A 20153-nucleotide genomic window follows, 5' to 3' on the forward strand; every position below is an offset into this window, starting at 1 on the left:
TATTTTACCCCTGCCACCTTTAGAATTTGGAAGAGAGTATTCCAGTCAATATTGTCAAAAGCTTTCTCTAAGTTGACAAATGCTAGAATTGTAGGTTTGCCTTTCCTTAATCTTTCTTCTAAGTCGTAAGGTCAGTATTGCCTCACGCATTCCAATATTTCTACGGAATCCAAACTGATCTTCCTCGATGTTGGCTTCTACCAGTTTTTCCATTTGTCTGTAAAGAATTTGTGTTAGTATTTTGCAGCTGTGACTTATTAAACTGATAGTTCGGTAATTTTCATGTCTGTCAACACCTGCTTTCTTTGGAACTGGAATTATTATATTCTTCTTGAAGTGTGAGGGAATTTCACCAGTCTCGTACATCTTGTTTACCAGATGGTAGAGTTTTGTCAGGACTGGCTCTCCCAAGGCCGTCAGTAGTTCTAATGGAATGTCGTCTACTCCCGGGGCCTTGTTTTGGCTCAGGTCTTTCAGTGCTCTGTCAAACTCTTCACACAGTATCGTATCTCCCATTTCATCTTCATCTACATTCTCTTCCATTTTTATAATATTGTCCTCAAGTACAACGCCCTTGTATAGACCCTCTATATACTCCTTCCATCTTTCTGCTTTCCCTTCTTTGGTTAGAGCTGGGTTTCCATCTGAGCTCTTGATATTCATACAAGTGGTTCTCTTTTTTCCAAAGGTCTCTTTAATTTTCCTGTAGGCAGTATCTATCTTACCCCTAGTGAGATAAGCCTCTACATCCTTACATTTGTCCTCTAGCCATGCCCGCTTGCTCTTATGGAGGGTCATACTAGGAGTGTTGATAGCAGTGACTCATGTAACTTACAACTAACTCTGTTCGTACTGTATGTGCACTCGAAGAAGTCTCAGAGTAAGTGAGATGGTTGTTCGAACTTGTAGAATTTAGTGAGATGGTTCTTGGAAATGGTAGAATTTGACGAAGTGTAATGACCAGTGTCTATATCTTTCTAGTTCTGCAACCATAGCTATTTGACAACACTGTGTTTAGTGCATCTGCATCTGTGAAAGTGGAAATGGCATACTTAGTTTACAGTATCTGAAATGTAATGTTATGTATATTGGATTCAATTTTTATTGTGTATTAACATGTTTGACACATTAAATGCATTGGTGGCTGCTGGCTAAAGTTGATCGTGACTAGAAAGCCGACAGTGCGAGTCAGCATTGTTAGATTTCTATCAGTTCATTTACTTCTATCACCCAGCTCACGAGAAGATTTCTTAGAGTGCAAGAATAGCAGTTTCTGTGTGACACACCTGCATTTTAAATTATTAACTGTGATTGTACAGTTATTATCTGTGATAATAATATAATGCTTCAGAATGCATACTGGGATTCAATCATGGGGAATCATTGACTCCAGTTCCAAATGATTACAAGTCACATTGTTGGAAAAGCTTGATTAACTTGTCAAAATGGTTACCACTTATGAAGTAGCTGCTTTTTTGTGTTTATGATTTATTTTGAGTATTGTATTGGACAAATGGAATGTGCAGTGGTGCTACATGCCTTGACATTGTGTAAAATTAAGGTTTTTGCAATTATTAGACATGCTGAATTAAAATTTCTGTGTTTATGTAGGCCCCAAGGAAAATATTGCACCCTAATTACAGTTATTCTTGGTCTATTTTCAAATATGAAAATAATTACAGGAGACTTTCTTAGAGCGCAATATGTATCATTTCATACTTTAACTGATACATTAACATTCACAATGTGTGGGATTCTTTCATTTGGAAATTGATTAACTAGTGTTGCCGTGTAGTCCATACCAAAGAATTATAGAATTTACTAAGCAGCCAGACATATAAGAAACTCCATGAGCAGAAACACATCAAACACCTCTTTGATTAGAATACTTAATGCAAAGAAGAAACCACAGCAACTTGATGATGTCATAGAAACAAGAATTGCTTCTAAACAAATAACATTTGAGTAGAACTACCAAGCAAGGTGGCACAGTGGTTAGTATACTGGACACATTCAGGAGGACAAGGGTTCAAATCCCCATCTAACCATTCACATTTAGGTTTTCTGCAGTTCCCCTAGATTGCATAAGTCAATTAGTGTGTTGGTTCCTTTCAAAGGACACAGCCAATTTCCTTCCCCAACCTTTCCTAATCAGAGCTTGTACTTCATCTCTGGTGACCTCATTTTTGATAGAATGTTGGACTCTGATCTTCCTTCAGTATAACCAATTTTGTTGTTGGGTTTCACTTGGGTCTTGGTGGGCAACAGTACACCAAACTGATAGTGAGAACCTGATCATTAAAAACTATTTGCCAGGATCTGTTATTTTTCCCCTCTACAAACTGTATATTTAAAAGGAAGTTCCCTTTCATAGGAATTCGACATACTATAATTGTGGTAGTCAAAATATTATGAATGTATTGTTTAAGTTATCCAGTTTGATCCACATATTTGTATGGCCCCTAATTGTTGTTGTAGCTGTATTTTGGTCGTGGACTTCTTAGCCATGGTTGTTGCTAACAATGACACGTCTCTTTAAAATGGAGCCACAGGGGAGGGGGAATGTAAACTATAAGGCAAGGACAGAGGGAAGGTAGGTATGTCCCATAGACATAATTGGAGATAGGGCACAAACACATTTGGACAAGAATGGGTCAGGAAAATTTCTGAAACTGTCCTGACATTTCTGTGAGGGAGGGTGCTTGATTATTACTTTTTCCAAATGCAAATCCAATCATTCTACACTATCTTTCGGACCTTTGTAAAAACAAGGAGTTTACAAGTCCTTATGAAAAGCACAATGTCAAATTTCATGCAGCATAGTCGTCATTTTCCAGGCTGAAGCTGTGTTGATGGGGAAATAGGAAGACGAAAATGTACAGATGTTGACATTAGAGGTTCTGTTTGCTTACAACGTGAGCAGGTGCATTATTTAGCTTTAATATTTCACTGCTTGATGGGTCATTTACAGTAATTTTATACATTGCCTGTAATTTGGATGTTCAGTGTCCATTGACACACAGTGGTTCCTATTTCATTAGGCAACACTTGTCAGTCTACATCAATGAGGTAAATAAAAAATGAGTCAGTTATTCATCTTGCTGGAAATCTTGGGTGCTACTTCATGTGGTATTACAGAAAGTCCACAAAATTTTAATGCAATACTTGCTGGTGACTTTCAGTGGATGATATTGACCGTTGGGGTTTTCTATTTATTGTCAGCATCATCACCTGAAGGTACCAGAAAACATTGCATGGGAAAACTATCCTATATTACTAAAGAGTTTCTCAGCAGAGTGTGTTACTTTGAGGAATTCTTAAACAGTACACATAGTTAGTATTTAAATGTTTTATAAGTTTTGTTTTGAAGTGCAATTGGATGAAATCATTGTAGGAAACAACTTTTCAGTAATGACTTTCTCATTGATTCCATTTTTTTGTTAAAAATGTGTTTGCAACTAATCTCTTTTTTTGTAACAGAAATGTTCTTCTATTTCAGAACAAAGCCGTAGAGACGATTTAGAATCACTGGGGTATGTTCTCATGTACTTCAACAGGGGGTCGCTGCCTTGGCAGGGGCTGAAAGCTGCTAATAAACGACAGAAATATGAGCGAATCAGTGAAAAGAAAATGTCAACTTCCATTGATGAGCTCTGCAAAGGTTATCCAGGTGTGTGCATGTATATATTGGCTTTTACAAAGGTCTGCTTGTGTCTTTGTATGTGCGGATGGATGTGTGTGTCACATCAATTAAGTTGTTCTTGATGCATGTTGTGTTTTACAGCTAATAAGTTGATCTTATTGTTTATTGCTCTTAATTCCCAAATAGTCATATCTCAGCATTATGAACTTTTTCATAAATAGTATAATGGGAATTCTGCATGATGTTTCTTTAATAAGCTTAGGTATTTCTGGAACAATATTGAATAGATGATAAATTTATCAACATTTCATAACAGTATTTCCAGTTTGTAACTGTTATTAAAATGTCATGCATAGTTTACTGTTATAGAAGCCTGCTATGTAACATTGCTTGATTTTGAGAATCTCTTCATCATGTGTGGTTTTTTTACTCGAGTTAGTGTATTGTCGCGTATGTACTGAAATTTACTTTCTGGAAAACATGTGTATGAAATGACTTCAGCGCTTCCATGTTTGATAGGAAACAATGCTTTTGCCATTGTCATAATCATAATGAAATTTATTCCTTGGTCCAAAGTCTTGCTAGCATTGTTAACATTTGGACAAGAAAGGGTCAGGATATTTTCCGAAACTGTGCAATCCTGTGGTTGTAATCTCTTGCAGTAGCCATCATTTGGGGATCTCTTGATGAAGTAACCATTCCAATTGTAATCAGCAACTTCCTGTTTAAAGGAAACTGAAACACTTTCAAAGGCTTTACACAGCTCAAGACGGTATTTGAGTAGAGAGCTGTCTATGTGACTTTGACTACTTCATTCTACTCTTACCTGGACCATCTACTTGTAAATTACTGAGGCTAGAATAACTGGACCAGAGCAGACAGAAATCTGTGTGATGAGCCAATTTCATTTCATTTTATTGATCAAAGTTTCTCAGGCCCTCGCCATTTGATTTTTTTGTGTTTGTGTATCTTCCATGCATTTATTCAGAAAAATATTCCAGAACACTAAAAACTATAGGAGTGAAACTATAAAGAAAGGTTTACCATAGTAGTTGTAGGGATCAGGTTTCTTGTAGTGCAAGTAATTAGATAATTTGTAAAATAAAGAAAAGGCCACAGACACCAAAATGCACAAACGTTTGCCCCTGTTGCTATGGTGAGCCTTGGCGCAGGTATATACAATTGGTTGTTGTACTGTGATGGGCGGGAATAACAGGAAATCATGTAGTGAGCAAGCTTATAGGTACCACTTTTTGCAAAAAAATAACTCCACAGTTGTTCTACTTCCTGTTGGTCATTAATCATCAGTCAGGAGCAACAGTTAAGTATTCAGTGCTCTCCAAAGCAGTTTACTGTGAAATATAAATCAATGCCATGGATACAACAGACATGAAATTGTTAATGGAAGTGCTTCAAAGTGGTTACTTACAATCCTCTTGGTCGATTAAGTGTTGAGAATTGTTTTTATTTGTGATTCTTCAAAGATGCATGGGTAGAAGTGACTCACTGCTAAATGAAGAGATGCGTTTGTGCTACATACTCCTATTGTCAGTAAAAGAATACCTCAGGAATAATTTGTATAAAAAAAAAAGAAGAAAGAAAGAAAGAAAGAAAAACCCTGGTAAATGAGAGTGAAGGCTCTGAACATCTTATTTCAGTCTGTAAATTGTGCTGAAGTTGGTAATCATTAAATTACAGAATCTAATTCAAAGAAATTTGGGTACTTGTTTCCACTTAAATTTTATACATGTGCACTGCTATGTTATCTTTTGTTGAGTCCATGTACTCACATGTAAAAGTGATCAAAGGTAAACTGCACTACTGAGTTTGTAATGGAGTGTAGTGCCACAGTTGTTGAAACTTTTGAATTCCTTTTCTGATGTCTCCCTTTATTTTGTATTTATACCAACTGCCAACATTTACTTTGTTTCAAAGTGTGCAGAGTGTGTATGTAGAGTGAGGCAGCTGAGATGGACCACCCAAAATATATCCAGAACTAGTCAGTATATCACTAGGTGATTTTTACTAAGCTGTAACGGACATTGTGTTGATTTTTTTGACATGCGAAAGTAATTTTTAAATTTTTAAAAATTACAGGTATACTGAATTATGGTTCCATCTTTATTTTTTAAATAGTACTATCCAGTTCTTTGTTCCTTTCCCTGTGGCATTGGAAATAATCTTTCAAGAGGACTTTAGTCACACAAGGTGTGGTACTCAATTAAGTAGTAGTAACAAGACATTAGCTCCCCGAATCACTGTTCCACCTCCAGCAAAAGGGGTCCCACAAATGTGTGCTCTAACACAGAAGATGCAAGCAAACTCATAATGCAGGTGTGGTTCACATATTTGTTGTTATGACTGTCATATCAGACGCTCGTAATTGTTGACATTGAGCGCTGATAAATGCTACACACCAGATCCAGACAGACAGTACTGCATGTTGAATTTCATCTGGACATGTCACGTCACAGGCTTATATAAGGGGCGTTCAAAAAGAAACAAGCTGGAGTCTGGAATGCGCAAACCAGTGACAGGAGGATAATACTGTGGTGTGTGTAACGAGATGGTGGTCTGACCAGAGCATGGAAGTTCACAGCCCGTCGCTAGAGAGAACACGTGCACATCACGTGACTATACAGAGCTAGCAGCAGCATGAATCAGTCGTCCAACACTGCTAGTCGCATTGCATACAGTGACATGGAAGTGTCAATAGGAGAGCAGAGAGGTGTTGTTTGTTTTCTGACAGCGGTAGGAGGAGGAGGAACAGGCATTCATCAACAAATGTCACAAGTGTACGGCAAACACTGCATGTCCCTTGCAAGGATCAAGGTGTGGCACAAGTGCTTCAGGGAAGGACGGGTGTCGTTAGCCGATGATACATGGTCCAGAGCACCACACTGCGTTACCGATGTCATCATCCAGTTGGTGGATGCACTCATTACCCAGGACCGGTGAGTGACAATGAAAGCCATAGCCGCCGTGGTTAGATTGAGCATCGGAAGTGTTCACACCATCTTGAAGGAACGACTGCACAAGTGCAAAGTGTGTGTCCAATGAGTGAGTGCCCCACAGTCTTCAATCCCACCAGGAAGCTTGTCAAATGGCCTACTGTCTTGCTCATCTGCAACACTATGCTCGAGAGGGAAATGTGTTCCTGGCACGAGTGGCGGCTGGAGATGAGTCATGGTGTCATCACTTTGAACCAGAATCAAAATGCAAAGTCTTGATTGGAAGCATCCAGGGTCACCACCACCGAAAAAAGCTAAGGCCATTCCCCTGAGTGCAGGAAAGGTTATTCTGACGTTCTTCTTTGATCAAAATGGCCCCCTTCTGATTCAATTCCTGCAGCGCGGGACAACAATGAATGCCCAGTGTTACTCACAAACCTTAACCACCCTTCAAATTAAAATGACCAGGCAATCTCAACTGTCGCGGTTCATCCTACTTCACGACAATGCAAAGCTTCAGATGGCCAACACAGTCGCAGCACTCCTGCAGAAATTCAAATGGGAGGTTCTTGGCCCCCTCCATACAGTCTGGACATCTCTCCCTGTGATTATTGCAATATCGTCACAATAATCGGTGCTGAAACTACACATTGTTCGAAGACCGATTTACAGAAATTACAATTAAAACTTAACTCATTAAATTAACTGAATACATCGAAAACTTCCGTCTTTTTTCAACAGTTTCTTCTACTACAAGAGTTGAGTCGCATTATTTGTTTAAATGATGAAATTAATATGTATAGTTTTGCAAACAATCATTTTGGCAAAACTGTTAATTACTTGGGAATTAATTCAGGGCTGGTTGTGCTAACATATTTTCGAATGGAGCCAAATAGATATTTTAAGAATACTAGCACTTCATCCTCTAAAAAAATTACAATTATTACAGAATTTATATTTGTTTATAAGTCAACAGTAGAATTTACATTGCAAGACAATTGCATGTTTCACCCTATAATAAAAAATATTAACTAGGAATACTCAAAATGAATTAGAAAATCAATTACATACATAAAGCTAAGCCCAAAATTAGATCTGTTCTTATAATCTTTAAAACTGAGGGTCAACCTTTCTCTATTATGAAAATGCAGATTATATTCACAGCAGATGGCAAAACAAGAGGGGAATTAAAATTATCCCAGCTTGCTTTGTCACAAAGTTAATGTGAAGACTTTTCCTTCTTAAATGAATAGATAAGGCTCAGAATCGTCAATGCTATCATGTTGTAGTTAAATTTCTGTATCTCTTCTTTTCTCACAATTAGGGGATTAAATCAAACAATGGAAACTCCAGGTAGGATTATCAATAATGTAGGAAAAGATAGATTGGTACTTACCATAAAGAAGACACGTCAATTTGCAGACAGGCACGATTAAGACACTCACATGTAGCTTTCGGCCAGTCTTCGTCAGTACGCACACGCACACACATACAAACAAAACATTCACACACAGAAGCAAGCACGCATCACACACACGTGGGTGCCAACTCCAGGATCTCGGGCTGGAATACAACATCACATGGGATACAAGCAGGAATCTGGAGGGGTAGTAGTGTACGGGTGGGGGGAGAGACAAACTCTGTCAGGTGGAGTGTGCAGGGACTAGACTCAAACAGGCGCAGTGTCAGGAGGCTGTTGGTAGAGAGGTAGGGAAAAAGGAACAAAAAATTATAGGAGCAGGGAAAGACGGAGGATGCATTGGCAGAGGGCTGCAAATAAACTGGATGCGTGATGGGGATGGGGAGGACTGGGGGGGGGGGGGGGGGGGGGGTGGAAACTGTGAGGTGGAGGGTATGGGGACAGTATGTTACCATAGGTTTTGACGAGGATAATTACAGGAATGGAGAATGTGCTCTACATGCTGGGTGGGCAGATGGAGTGGGTAGGTTTTGCACTTCCTATTCCAGTCCTGTCACTGGTTTATCCTACTCCCATCAGGGACCGAGCCACTTGTGAAAGCAGCCATTTCATTTACCAATTCTCCTGCAGTCACTGCACAGCTTTTTTTTATTGGTATGACTACCAACCAGCTGTCCACCAGGATGAATGGCCACTGCCAAACTGTGACCCAGAGCAAAGTGGACCACCCTGTGGCACAAAATGCAGCTGGGCATAACACACTTGATTTCAGTGGCTGCTTCACTCCCCGAGCCATCTGGATCCCACCCTCCACCAACAGCTTTTCCGAACTGCACAAATGGGAGTTATCCTTAAAACAAATTCTCCACGCTTTCTGCTCCTCTAATTATCCTGGCCTCAACATACGGTAACATACTGTCCCCACACCCTCCAGCCAACAGTTTCCATCCCCTACGTCCTACCATCTCCTCCCCATTCTCGTCTCCCAACCTATTTATTTGCAGCCCTCTGCCAACGCTTCCACCCGTTTCAGTTGTATTTCTTACTTTTGAGTACAAGGAGTTACAGGAGAAAGATGTTTTATTTCTAAGGACAACAATATGTCTATTTTTATAATTTTGGTAATACAAATAAATATTAGACTGTGCTGATTTCAAAAATTATATGTACTGATACTATAATAATGACAAATATTATGTCATGCAAAAAACAAGATAGTATTAACTGTTGGAAAAAAATCAAGCAAATAAAATGTTGTATACATATAAAACATATTCATTTACAAAAACCTGAATCACTCGAGCATATTGGCTGAAGGACTGGAACCTGGAGTTTCCTCTATTTTTTCTTGAACTTGTTCCTAACTTACATTTTAAGGTTGTTTTCTTCTTCCAGGATTTCTCTCTCTCGGTTAACAATATTTTTGCATAGTACTTCTCTCCAATTAAACATAATTTTAACGAATGAAGCTTGTCTGCTTTTTCCAACAACTACCTGTTCTTCACCGTAACCATATGTTGTCTGCCTTTTTGATAAGAGAATGGAAGCCGACACTCATGACTTTGGGATAAATTTCCACTTCCAGCAGTTTCATTGTCATTGTTAGAGTGGTTACCAACATCGATGTTGCTTGAAAGGACCACAGTATCTTCAGTTGTGTCATTGTCCTTAACTGCAATTATCCCCTCGAAAATGTGTGGGATCATATCAGTAACCATTTAGCTTATATCGTCTATCTTCATCTCAGCTACTACACCACCAGTTTGGAATTGTTCTTGATTACACTTAGCTTTCCTTTTCTTTGCTCTTGCTTTCATGTCCTTCCAAATTGCATTAAGATGCTCTTTTGACTTTCGTGTAAGAGCCTCTGCACTGAATTCAGTGTGTGTGTGTGTGTGTGTGTGTGTGTGTGTGTGTGTGTGTGTGTGTGTGTGGGTGGGTGGGTGGGTTTTTTTTTTCCCCAAGCATATTTTTTCCTCTTTAGCATGTTCGCATCGTGCTTTTTAGGTTCAACAGTAGTTGTAAAATTTCATTCTTTCAGCAAACCGCTCTCTTTCATATTTTGCAATTTTTTATTATTATTATTATTTTATGTGAACATTTAAATTGTCTTTGGCTACCTCCATGTTGCTGTCAGTGTGTATGTCAAGCTGCAAGTGTCACTTGAATTAACATGTCAACCACCAATAATAAATGGTGGTAGCTGTAGATTATGCCAACACAATATAATTGTCAGAAAGTGGTACAATAATATCTGTCGACAATAAATATTTTCTGAGAGAAAATGAAATGCACACGCTAGCAATATGCTGAAATGGCTTAATTCTTTAGTAAAATGGCATTACTACTTTAGTTATAGCTCTCCAACAGTTACTAAGAGAGTATATTACTACGGAATTAATTTACAGAAGTAGTCCAGACTAAAGAAGTAAGAATTACTAAGAGAGTAATTTATACTAGTTTGTTGTTCACCACACTTACAGCATATTTTGCTGGATTTCACAGATTTTGCATTAAAATTGTAATTCATAGTATGTATAATAGTGATCATTTGAAAATACAGTCAAGTAGATGTAACCTTAATAGTAATTTTTTTCTGCCTGTAGCAAAAACTTCTGTGAGACCTCAGACTGAATGACAGGTTTATGTAAGAGTTATATCGTGTTCATGGCGGTGGTGATAATGACTCGACAGCTTCAAATACTTTCTGCACTAAAATGAATGCAAAAAAAAAAAAAAAACAACCAAAGTAAAATAAAAATAGTGTCTGGACAAAATTCTATGTAAGATAAAACAAGATGATTATTGCAGGTAGCCAAATTGAAATCATCGATTTTGCAATAAATTTACTTATGTATTTGATTGCAGTGAGAAAATCAATGGTATAATGGCTTTTATGCACGTAAAAAAGTGTATTCGTACACTGAACACAACACTGGAACTTCAAATTTCTTAAAACATGTATATGAGACTGAAAGAGTAGTAAAATTACTTTAACTACTAAGAGAGTTGTAAAAGTTTTTTGAAGTAACACCAACTCATCAATCTTGTCAGCAAAAAATTTTGCCTTTTGAAGTCTCATGTGGAAATGGATTTCTCAAAACAGCACAGTTCCTTATTGATGTGGGGCCCAAGTACAGTACATCGAGTGCTACAGAACTTCTGTCTCATCGAACAATCATTTCAAGAAATTTAAAGGAAACTACCAGTCGTCTAAACGAAGCTCTTTCTTGAGAGGTGAGGAATGTTTTCAGGTATAGTCTGTCGGTAAACTGAAGAGCGGTAGAGTCCTCACTCTGCCTATTCACCTACATCACAAGGCGCTATTACAGGCTGTTTGACAACATAGTACCAGCCCTACTGTGGTGCGCACTTTAAATCTGTGGCGACACTGTGGACAGACACATTCTGGCTGCGTTTATTTTCAGACAAATGCATTGAGACTGTAAGGAATACAAAAGATGATAGCTTTTTCCTAAACAAAACATTATAGAGTAAATGATACCAACATAAGAACAGAAGTCAGGATTCTACTACAAACATTGAACCGAATGCCTGTTCATGTGAATGTATGTGCCCCTATTGCTATTCATAAAAACGAACCCCATATAGTGCAATCAATTTGTAGAATTTAAGGCTTGTTCTTACTTTATGTTTCTACTAAAAGGTAGAAGTTTTCTTTGAAGGGTTGCATTGAAACTTAGCAATTCTTGCATCATGAAGAGTGTTTAAAAAGTAACCAGAAATTTATAATTTTGTGTGTTGTATTAGTCATATTTGCACTATTTTGTTGTCACTGTCTTCGTAAACGTGTCTGAAAAGTGTCCGTACAATGTTATACATGTTGGGTATTTACTCATGTGTTTTGGTAGCATCAACGATTATTTGTTTTGTGTAAAATTAGATTAGAGAATCTGTATTAAATTTTGTTATAAGAATGGACTAAAGTGTATCAAAATTTTAGAAATGTTAAACATTGCTTTTGGTGAATCTGTTATGAGTAAACCAAGGGCATACAAGTGGTATAAATATTTCAAAGCAGGCCTTGAAGGACAGTGGTTTTACAAGCATGGATGAGATTAAAAATGCACGTTAAGAAACCTATAAACTATCCCGAGCAAACAGTTCCTAAAGTGTTTTGGGAATTGGAAAAAATCACTGGTGTAAGTGTATAGTCTGTAATGGGGGGAATATTTTGAAGAGAATAACATTGCTTAGATTAACTAATAAAATTCTTACCAAAAAATGAAAATTAATATGTGAATGCACCTCATATGTCAATCTTTTTACTCCAGAAACAATGTAAATGTTTTGAAGGAAATTTCAACAGTGTTTAGAATAGCTATTGTGCACATGTTTTAAGCAATATGTCTTCGAATCAGGTGAATAGTAACAGAGATAGAGGTTTAGAGAGAGGATACATTCAAATGCTGCTGTTCCACAAGCATCAAAGGTTTTACGTTATTGAATCAGTTTCTACTAGCGAAAAGTTAATTAATTTTACCATGAAGTTCTTAAGTTATTATTGATTTTGAGCAACTAGTGATAAAGGTATTTATTGCTTTGGACCACATTTAACTGCATTTATCTTGGAAACTATTTAACACTTTTAATACCATGTAGTACATTTCTACCAAAAGAAACTTTATAGTGTATGAGCAGAGTGAGGCTTGAGAGGACACACAGTGTATTTTTTAAGAAATTATTCATTTCCTGATTACATACATTGTATTTTAGAGGTAATCATCGACAGTGTCACTGTCATTATCATCATTGTCACTTTCTAAATCAATAACTATGGCATCTAGTATGTCTTCAATAGAAGCTCAGAAAAGGGCTACATACCTTCTTTCACCAACTGCAGCAACTTCATAAATGATAATTAGATGAAACCATCAGCTGCTGACAGTTGTTGATATACCTTGATGGGGACAGCTGAAAATGTGTGCCCCAACCGGGACTCGAACCCGGGATCTCCTGCTTACATGGCAGACGCTCTATCCATCTCTTATGGGAATCGTCACCTTAGTGTGCACGAGTAATCAGTGGATGGGCAAATATCTATTAGGTACATTACGTATGTAGATTGTGGACAGTTGGAAATGTGTGTCTCACGGGAAGTGTGCAAGGGATAAGTCCCTGCAGCCGTGCTATGCGTCTGTGTCCTCTGTGGCTCATATGGATAGAGCGTCTGCTATGCAAGCAGGAGATCCTGGGTTCGAGTCCCGGTCGGGGCACACATTTTCAGCTGTCCCCATCGAGGTATATCAAAACCACCTGTTGGCAGCTGAGGGTTTCAACTAATTATCATTTATTCTAGAGAAGCTGCACAGTCATCAATGGTATCTGTTCTTTCAAGAACAGTTACTATCTTTATATATGCAGCAGCTTCATCATGCAAATGTTTAGAAGAGTATTTCTTCCGTAGACAAAATTTTCGAGGTTTGCCCAATTGGATTTAAGTCACAGTTGTATGGTGGAAGTCGTAGCACAGTGTGGCCATGAGATTCAATTATTTTATTAATTTCAAATACTTTGTCTTCCGGCTTTCATTGTCTTATTAAATCAAATAATTTTTTCTTTCTCATTGACAAATCAGCTTCCACCTTCTTTTTTAATAACCACTCTGTGGTACACACACCATCAGATTATTTGACTTGTTGCTCTAACGAAGTAGGCGAGTGTCAGCAATATGTCTCGTGGTCTTATCGTATCGTGTTTATCTTCTGCCATTAGGTCAGACGATAGAAATGCCACTTGCACGCTTAGAGTAGCAGATTGGCGGTGACCAACTTTAAGCAGAACTTGATTAATTTTCACACACATTTATTAAAATGATGATAATCATAGACATTACGTAACTTGATTCTGGATCTGTTTACAATTGACAATCTGAAGTTCCTTTGGTCTTGGTACGTTAATCTTATTCTCACATATCTCTGATACTTGACAAAGTGTCTATACATTTCTCTTCATGGCTATGTACAGGAATATGATAATCTTATTAGGTGCAGACTGAAACTTGACTACAGACTAATGCAGACTAAGGCAGACTAACTAATCGGAGGTCTGTACACTCGTTATAATACCTCGAGCGTTCAGGTATCACTGCACGAGTGTGATCCGCGAGGAGAAAAGGTTCTACGTTAGCAGCAATCTCACTTGATGTGTGACATATTACTACGCGGATCGGCGGAAGCAGAATTTGGTCCATCTCTAAGACAGTGCCATCTCGTAGTGCGGAGACGGATGAGCGCTGCGCCTGCGCTGTTGTGCTTAGCGGGGCGCGCTCTAGTAGGAAAGTTGTGTACGCGCTGACTACGCGGAACTATGTACACAACACACTCAATCATTTCCCTATTATTCAAGCACCTAGTTAGAGCTTTGTTACGCTCCTTGTTGTGATATGAAGCGTTGTCCGTAGCAAAAACACGGTTCAGATTCGGAATTTAGTCGCTATCCAATTTGAAAAATTTTCATAGTTCCTTTGCCCATGGTAGTCTCCTGTTGCACACCCCACTTTATAAATCAGCTGTGTGTTGAACACATCTTTTGATCCAATATTGACCACTATAATCCTATTGCTTCCGCTAACACTGTCCATAATGACATCTACCGTATTTACTCGAATCTAAGCCGCACTCGAATGTAAGCCGCACCTGAAAAATGAGACTCGAAATCAAGGAAAAAAAATTTTCCCGAATCTAAGCCGCACCTGAAATTTGAGATTCGAAATTCAAGGGGAGAGAAAAGTTTTAGGCCGCACCTCCAAATCGAAACAAAGTTGGTCCATTGTAATATGAGACACAATTTAGGTCGAATGAATGACGATACAGCTACAGTAGTTTGGTTCGAGGCGTAAGCTTAGCAGTTAAGCTTTACCAGGTAGCCATTGCTATGCGTCAGGCGCTCCGTCCGTATTTATACGGGTACCCTTCCTTTTTCCACTTGCTTCGTCTGGGTTGAATTGATTGCTTATTTTTCTTTGATCTGATAAGTGCCGTTACTTTGTTATAGGTGTTTCGTCACTCTAAGCTGAAAATGCTTTATTGTACTGTGTCACGCATTGTTTGTCGCATTCTGATAATGAGTGTGTTTACGACCTGTCGCCGCTTGCGGCATGGCTTGCTTTTGTACGCACTACTGCCGCTTCCAATTGAAAAATAAATAAATAAATATAAATAAATATATAAATAAAATTGTCTCATAAGCGAAACAATGGCAAGAGACTGCAATTTGTTGTTACTTACACTGCTGCTTTCTTTGATAATGATCAACAAGAACCAAATAATAGACCGCGTGTGATAGAAGATGTTGTGAAGGAGAGTTTAGCGAAAATTTTTCTCCATTTGAATATCTTTGCAGATGCCTCTTTAGTACATTACCTTCTGCACAGAAATTAGTCATCTTAGATTTAAAAATCTAGTCAGTTGTCGTGCTTAATTTCTGACTGCATCTCTAATCTGCGTAAGAATAATACTAATATAAACAAGGCATGATATGTACATTCTTCCGCGATTGCTGTTGTCTCACTCTAGTTTCGTAGTTTATTAGGCAGGCAGGATTTAAATGAAGTAGCAGCAAACACAAAAGAATACATGGCAAAATGTTTATATTCGTATTATTCTTATGATGAAGAGAATACTGCATGTGATTCACAATTCATAAAAGTTCCTATTAGCAACCATGTCTTGTCACAGGTAGGAAAAAATTCAGAACGTAGAGTTAGCCATATTGACAAACATCCCAAACAGTCTTGCCAGTCGGATTTTCGTAGTACATTGAAAGGCTGCTACATTCGAAGATGAACAATACGGAATTTGTATTTACTTCGTTGGATAATGTATGAAAACGCAGTGGTCGAAACTCGGGGCGTGGAAAAAAGCTCGTCTTCCACCTTTTTTCTTTTTTAAATTTATTTACTGACGCAGAGGTTTTGGCGCCAGTATTTATCTTTGTGCCTGCAAAGCATGCCTGTGTAGCGCTACATATATTCGACGGCAAAAGTTACTTGTGGCGGCACCTACCAACATTTTACAGAACTTCCGCTTACTTTGCACTCGATTCTAAGCCGCAGGCAGTTTTTTTGATTACAAAAACCGGAAAAAAAGTGCGGCTTAGATTCGAGTAAATACAGTATGCCAGGGCCCTGTCAATATTTTCTGTAAGTAATGTTGTCTGCCCAACTTTCAGCATTGTAAAAGAATTTTCTGCGTAGCTCCGTTAATTTCCTCACTTGGATCAGGTGCGTACATCGCCAGTCAATTATATCTGTTCTCTCTACCAGAATCTTTCGTTTACTTACAGATCTTTTGCGGGTAAATCCCGTTTCATGCAGTGTCTGGTGTAAAACGTCTTTCTGCCAAGCAAAATGAATTTCTGTTTCACGGCAGTAAGTAATTTCCATACTGTCGGCACTATGTTTTGGTTTATGTAAAAGTCCTCCATCATTTGTCAAATGATTGATTTTGTGAAACTGTCTGTAACAGTGGGTTTCCATCCAAAATTATTAGTTTTCCTTTGTGGCGATTCCAGTAAACCATGTGGCTTATTTTCGCTTTCTTTCCTTATGCGTCCTATTGTGGCGAGGCTGATGTTTGCTTAAATTGCAGCCCTTTGATTGGGACTGGTAATATTACCCAACAGTTCTTTTTGTGTTGCCTCCTTAACACACACTGTAATAACATCAGAGACAATCGAATGCTTGTTACTCCACGAATACCTCCTCTTATTAGTATTCCGCACATTTTCTTGCAATGCAGGGCGATTATCCATCACTTGCAGATACCGAAGTATATCAGTGAGTATACAACTTAACTGACTGACACTGGAAACTGAGATCCCAAGAACAGAAATGACATATATCACTGCACACCAATCTACACCACTAGACAGGTAATGGGTAACTGATTTTGGATGCCCCTGTAGGCCAGTGGCAGCACTCTTCCAAGAGAGGCTATTTCCCCCCAAAGCGACTATGCATTGGAGGGGTACTAACACTCTACAAGTGGGGTAATTAATAAAGTAAAATAAAGTCATGCGAGGACTGCACATTACATTAATGATGATAAGGGAAAAAATGGGAGAAAATATAGAACATGAACAGTATGAACTGATAAAGATATTATGGTCGTTTTAACCTATTCCACACTGTGCAATATGTCATGTTTCTTGCTGACAGAGGTCCAGACAGTCCAACAGCACTTTCAGTTTGAGAGGGTCTAGTGCATGGCACACATCCTCAATATTGTACTGGAGCACATAATTCTAGGAGATACCAGTGATGATAAGAGAAGCATAGAGCAAATTTCTTGGCGGGCTGTCACAACCATTTTTTTAAAAAGAGATTATGTTGTAACGAGATGTAGGGGCTTGCGCGCGCGCGCGCGCGCACACACACACACACACACACACACACACACACACACACACACAGGGACAGCAAACTAGATACATTTGAGTCAATTAACTCACACTCATTCGAAGTTCTAGCAGTTTTATCCAAGATAAATCAAGACAGTGTAGTTGACTTTGTTGACAAAAAAATGTTCGACGATGCAGTAAGCTTTTTGACACCACTTAAAAATGCCCGCCCCCCCCCCCCCCCCCCCCCAAGATATTTGTGGTATTTTTGCTATTCCCAACAAGAACATTTAACTTCAAAATTAACAGGTAGGAATATCGACAATATAGGCAAAAGACAGATTGCTACTTACTGCAAAGAAGACACATCATGTTGCAGACAGCCACAATTAAGACACAAAGTAAGATTTGTGAAATATTATGAAACTAAACAATGATGATCTGTTAAGTGCCTAGCTAAACATTTACCGTGCACAACAGTAATAGTCTATTATCTTACACTGCTGGGCACCCAAAATGTAACATCCTGAAGGAATCATCCAAATCTGGTGAAATTTGCAGCAATGAGAGATGCACATGATTAGCAATTCAATGCAGATGCCCATCACGGGCACCAGTAGTGCTACCTAAGCTTTTATCAGTGGCCACAGGTTCAGCTCACCTACACAAAAACATGTTTGATACATAACAGCAAACTTGTCACAGCTACTACTATGGTAAGGCCAAAAACAGACATCTGCCTGAAATTTTATGAGAACGAACATTTTAAAGGTGGGATAATAAACAAAAAATTCAATGCAGATGATTTTCCATATTTGCAGATGAGAAGGTGTGCTAATTTTGGCTGATTTTGATTGGCAGCCACAGGATGACACAATGTAAAATAAAAAGTAAAGTGCAAATACAGTTTAAATGGCAATAAAATTTGATTTATCATGTGTCTTAGCCTAAAAATAATGTGTGTAGGAATTTCAGGAAAATAATAAAAACCCGCTGAGGATGCCACAACTGTGGTGAAACATGTTAAGGTGATAAATCAATGGGTTGTGTACTTACAAAAAGGTGGACCCACCCTTAATTCATTACTCTATGAAGAGGGAATAGACAGCCATATGGATGCACTGGAATTGTTCTTTCATGCAGTTGTTTTGCAGAAGCAACTTCACTATACTTTGAAGATGATAGTGAGCATCTTTAGTGTACATTTCGGAGTTCGACTGAGGGAGAGTAGTTGCCTGTAGGGATTGCGGATTGTCCTTCAGAGAAATCTGTGATTGTGTGTCGAATGGAATCCAGTAACTGTGTAATCACTGGAGGCAGGAGGCAGCGACGGGCTGATGGGACTGATTGCAACCTCTTCATTGCACCACTACACGTGGTGACATATTGTGCGCACGGCAATGATGCCACATTGCGAACCATATCACAACAAATTCGGTGTGAACAACAACCAGTGTCAGCGTATACCATTCAACACAGTTTGCAGCAGAGTGGACTGTTGGCAACGCATCCATTGCCTCATTTACCACTGAGTCAATGCCACAGGCATCTGCGTTGGAAACAATGCGATGAAAGTCAGACATGGACCACCAAATGGAATGACATCGTTGTTACAGACGAACCCTGATTCAGCCTGCAGCAGCACAGTGGTCGGATTAGAGTCTGAAGACAGTGTGGTGAGCGATTGTTGAACTGTTGCCTTATACATCACCGTACTGGTCCTGCACCCGGTATTATGGTTTGGGGTGGTATTGGCATGCACTCCAGCTTCCCACTAGTAGGCATTGCTGGTGCACTAACCAGTCAGCATTACGTCTCTGAAGTGTTAGAGCCTTTTGTCCTCCTAAACGTATGGAGCTTCCCGACAGCCACATTGCAGAAGGATAATGCATGCACACATGTGGCATGCAATAGTCAAGACTTCTTTGTTGTCCGTTGGATTGCATTGCTGTTTCAGCTTTCCTGTTCTCCCAATCTCTCATGTATCAAACACTTCTGGTCAATGATTGCGGGATAACTGGCCCGAGATACACCACCTGCTGCTACACCACATCAGCTTTGGCAATCCAATCTGGCTTCGATTCAATGACAAGGCTTGTAGCAGCAGTTATAGCCAGCAATGTTGGCAACAATCAGTACTGATTTCATCAATTTCTTCACTTTACATGGGGTTGTATTTTCAGTCATGCGATCTTTGTGCAACATGTTATGTCCCAAATCAGTTTGGCTCTGATATCTCCAGCCTTTCTTGTTGTTGCATTTTGGATGGCCAGCATTGTGGAACAGGCTGTTCCAGATTTTGGAGACTTGTCACACACTGCAAACAGTGAAATGAACAGGTACACCATGGAGCACTGTCGTTTGCTGTGAAGAATCAAATGGGGCCCCCACAGAGAAGCCTTGTGAACTGTCTGTCTTGCCTTACATGATTGCCGACTACCTTCTCGTAGTGTCCACACCACACTGTCTTAGAGTTTCTGCAGTGAGCACTTCAGATAGCGCCTGCTCCATGACACTCATCCGCAGCTCGTGGTCTAGTGGCTAGCATTGCCGCCTCTGGATCACAGGGTCCCGGGTTAGATTCCTGGCCGGGTTGGGGATTTTCTCTGCCTGGGGACTGGGTGTTTGTGTTGTCCTCCTCCTCCTCCTCCTCCTCCTCCTCCTCATCATCATCATCATCATCATCATCATCATCATCATCATCATCATCATCGTTTGTGATGGTGGCTAAATTGGATTGTGTAAAAAGTGAACTGTGCAAAAAATGGTACTGTGC

General features: G+C 39.1%; 1 protein-coding gene across 2 annotated transcripts in view; it reads left to right on the plus strand.

Moving 5' to 3' along the window:
* Positions 1-20153, plus strand: part of LOC124777356 (casein kinase I) — a 113584-nt gene that overhangs the window by 58333 nt on the left and 35098 nt on the right. For both annotated transcript variants that reach the window (XM_047252731.1, XM_047252730.1), the window contains exon 6: positions 3500-3670. In XM_047252731.1, the coding sequence (XP_047108687.1) occupies positions 3500-3670 (171 nt within the window). The remainder of the gene's footprint in view (positions 1-3499; positions 3671-20153) is intronic.

The sequence above is a fragment of the Schistocerca piceifrons genome, chromosome 2 (genome assembly GCF_021461385.2).
Source record: "Schistocerca piceifrons isolate TAMUIC-IGC-003096 chromosome 2, iqSchPice1.1, whole genome shotgun sequence".
Taxonomy (NCBI): domain Eukaryota; kingdom Metazoa; phylum Arthropoda; class Insecta; order Orthoptera; family Acrididae; genus Schistocerca; species Schistocerca piceifrons.